Source organism: Quercus lobata, chromosome 2, assembly GCF_001633185.2.
Source record: "Quercus lobata isolate SW786 chromosome 2, ValleyOak3.0 Primary Assembly, whole genome shotgun sequence".
NCBI lineage: Eukaryota > Viridiplantae > Streptophyta > Magnoliopsida > Fagales > Fagaceae > Quercus > Quercus lobata.
The window spans coordinates 79,601,638-79,604,592 of NC_044905.1; the positions used below are offsets into that span (position 1 = coordinate 79,601,638).

The 2,955-nt window shown below is 36.1% G+C and overlaps 1 protein-coding gene across 1 annotated transcript; it reads left to right on the top strand.

Annotated features, from left to right (window-relative positions):
* The first annotated feature begins 830 nt into the window (after positions 1 to 830).
* LOC115971790 (AAA-ATPase ASD, mitochondrial-like) lies at positions 831 to 2,437 on the top strand. The gene has a single exon (XM_031091831.1). The coding sequence runs from the start codon at positions 884 to 886 to the stop codon at positions 2,435 to 2,437; it is 1,554 nt and encodes a 517-aa protein (XP_030947691.1). The 5' UTR covers positions 831 to 883.
* The last annotated feature ends 518 nt before the right edge of the window (positions 2,438 to 2,955 follow it).

Here is a 2,955-nt window from a genome sequence, read left to right on the forward strand (position 1 = left end):
TTATATGCATCATAAGTGAGATTTTAAAATAAAAAAATGTATATATTCATGTGTAAAAAATCCTTAAATAGAAAAATGTTATATAATGAATATATTATGTTATTATTACAGAATTTTTTATATTAAAATATCATTAATCTGGGAGTTCAAATCCCCTTAACTTTCACTTACGTAGAAAAAAAAATCTGTATTCGAATTAGTTTTATAAAGTTAGATATATAAAGGCGCTTGGATGGGTGATCAATACTAATTTAGTACTACTGCCAAACTTTGCCTATTAAGGTAAATGGCTTATGATAATAATTAAGGTTCAAATTCCTCTTTCTTATCATTATAACTATCGATAGTACAAAAAAAAAAGCCCTAACAATGAAGGCAATCAATACTTCTTTTTTATTTTTCCTTAATAGTGTTCCATAAATAATGGAAGCTCAGGGCATTGCCCTGATGCTTTTGATTATATAATTTCGGTGGAGGCCGGCAAATCTGCGTAAGGCAGCCCCTCTTTTGTTTCAATAAAGTTTTCTATTTCATAAGGAAAAAAAAAAAAAAAAAAAAAACTGGAAGCTCGGCCAAATTGGTGGGCTGATAAAAATTATTCTGGTCGGTATTAAAAACACAACTTGCTTTTGTTTGTATCTAAAATGTGCTTCCTGTGAAGCGTGGGAATATTATAATTAGTACCTTTGGAAACTTGGGTACGTAAACTACTCTATCTTGGTTTGTAATAATAATAATAATAACAAAATTATTATAATAATAAAAAAGCCCTAAGCTAGCTGTCGAAATTTCTATATAATGTAGCTCAGCATTATTCTTTCATGAGCAAGCATTCTTCTCTAACAATTGTTACAATTCATAAAAGCTTTCAAAAAGAGCAATTATGATGATGGCGGAAATATGGTCTCTAGGTGGCTCATTGCAGATTGCTACCATAGTGTTTCTTTGGAAAATATTAGAAATATATTTCCCTGGTCATCTTCGTAGCTCCATCATAAGTTACAGTATGAAATTGGCGAGTCTCGTGAGCCCCTATATCTATATTAGGTTCCCTGAATTCATAGGCGACAGTGAGGAGTACATGGGTGTCAAGCGTAGTGATGCCTATGCTGCCATTGAAACATACCTCAGTGGAAAGTCCTCCAGGGAAGCTAAATATCTTAAGGCAGTAGATGTCAAAGACAGCAGTCAACCTGTACAACTGAGCATGGACGAGAACGAAGGAGTTACTGATGAATTTGAAGGGGTAAAGCTTTCGTGGGCTGTCAATAAAGAATACACAAGAACCCAGCAGTCATTTTCATTCTACCCGCAGATGGACGAGAAGAGGTATTACCAGCTCACTTTCCATAAGTCGCACAGAGATTTTGTTAATGGGACTTACATCAATCATGTAATTCAAAAAGGGAAGGCAATAACGGTGAGCAATCGACAAAGGAAGCTGTACACTAACAATCCTAGCCAGAATTGGGAAAGGTACAAAGCACGGAAATGGAGCCATGTGACTTTTGAGCACCCAGCAACTTTTGACACTTTGGCCATGGAGTCAAAGAAAAAGTTGGAAATCGTCAATGACCTTGAAAAGTTCAGCAAGGGAAAAGAGTACTATACAAAGATTGGCAAGGCCTGGAAGCGTGGCTATCTTCTTTACGGTCCTCCTGGAACTGGTAAGTCTAGCATGATTGCTGCCATGGCCAACCACTTGGAGTATGATATCTATGATCTTGAATTGACAACGGTTAAGGACAACACAGAGCTGAGGAGGCTTTTGATCGAAACCACTGGTAAGTCGATCATTGTGATAGAAGATATTGATTGCTCACTTGATCTTACGGGTCAACGAAAGAATGAAAAAAAGAAAGCGAAGGATGAAGAAGCCAAGGATCCTGTCAGTAAAATGACCAAAGGTGAAGAAGACAGCAATAGTAAGGTCACTCTCTCTGGGTTGTTGAATTTTATAGATGGGCTTTGGTCTGCTATTGGGGGAGAGAGGATCATTGTTTTCACAACTAATTACGTGGAAAAGCTTGATGCGGCTCTCATTAGGAGGGGACGTATGGACAAGCACATAGAATTGTCTTATTGTGGCTTTGAAGCATTCAAGGTTCTTGCCAAAAATTACTTGGATGTTGACTCACACCCTTTGTTTGCGACTATTGGCCACTTGTTGGAGGGAACCAATATTACTCCTGCTGATGTTGCTGAGAATTTGATGCCTAAGTCTATGAATGAAGATGCTGAGACATGTTTGAAGAAATTGATTGAAGCTCTTGAGACGGCCAAGGACGCAGCAAAAATGAAGGCTGAGGAGGAGGCGCGGTTGAAGGCGGAGACAGAAGAGAAAGAGAAGCAAAAAGATGTGAAAGTTGATGGCTCTTTAGCTAAAGTGAAAGATAATTGCGTTGGAGTCGTGAAAGATAATGGTGTCATCGCTTGAAGAAATTAGGATACAAGGACTGAAGTGAAGAATAGGTTTTATGGTATGCTCTGTGCATAATGTATATGTATAATAAAATAAGTCTAAAGTGTGAATTTGATGTAGTAGTTCTATAGTTGTGTAATAGTATTGTGGTGGTCAGAAACGAGTCAGATACTAGGTTGAATAGACGTTGTATATATGTATATATGTATCTAAATTTGTGTAATAGTTATATAGTTGTGAATTAGTCTTGTGGTAGTCAGAAACTAGTCAGATACTAGGTTGAATAGACGTTGTATATATGTATGATTCTAAGTTTGTTTGTATATATGTATTTTAGTTTGTTTAATAAGAACCACAGTGTTAACGTGTTCTTTATTTCTTCTTATCGCCACAATATATACTACTGTCATCCTCTAAATCTTTCCTTTTGTCATCTTAACAACATGGTTAGATATTTTGGTCCTTATTTCTTGTAAAGTTGTAATTTACAATTATATTTTTGTTGGCTTTAATTCCATGCCAAATTTGATTGT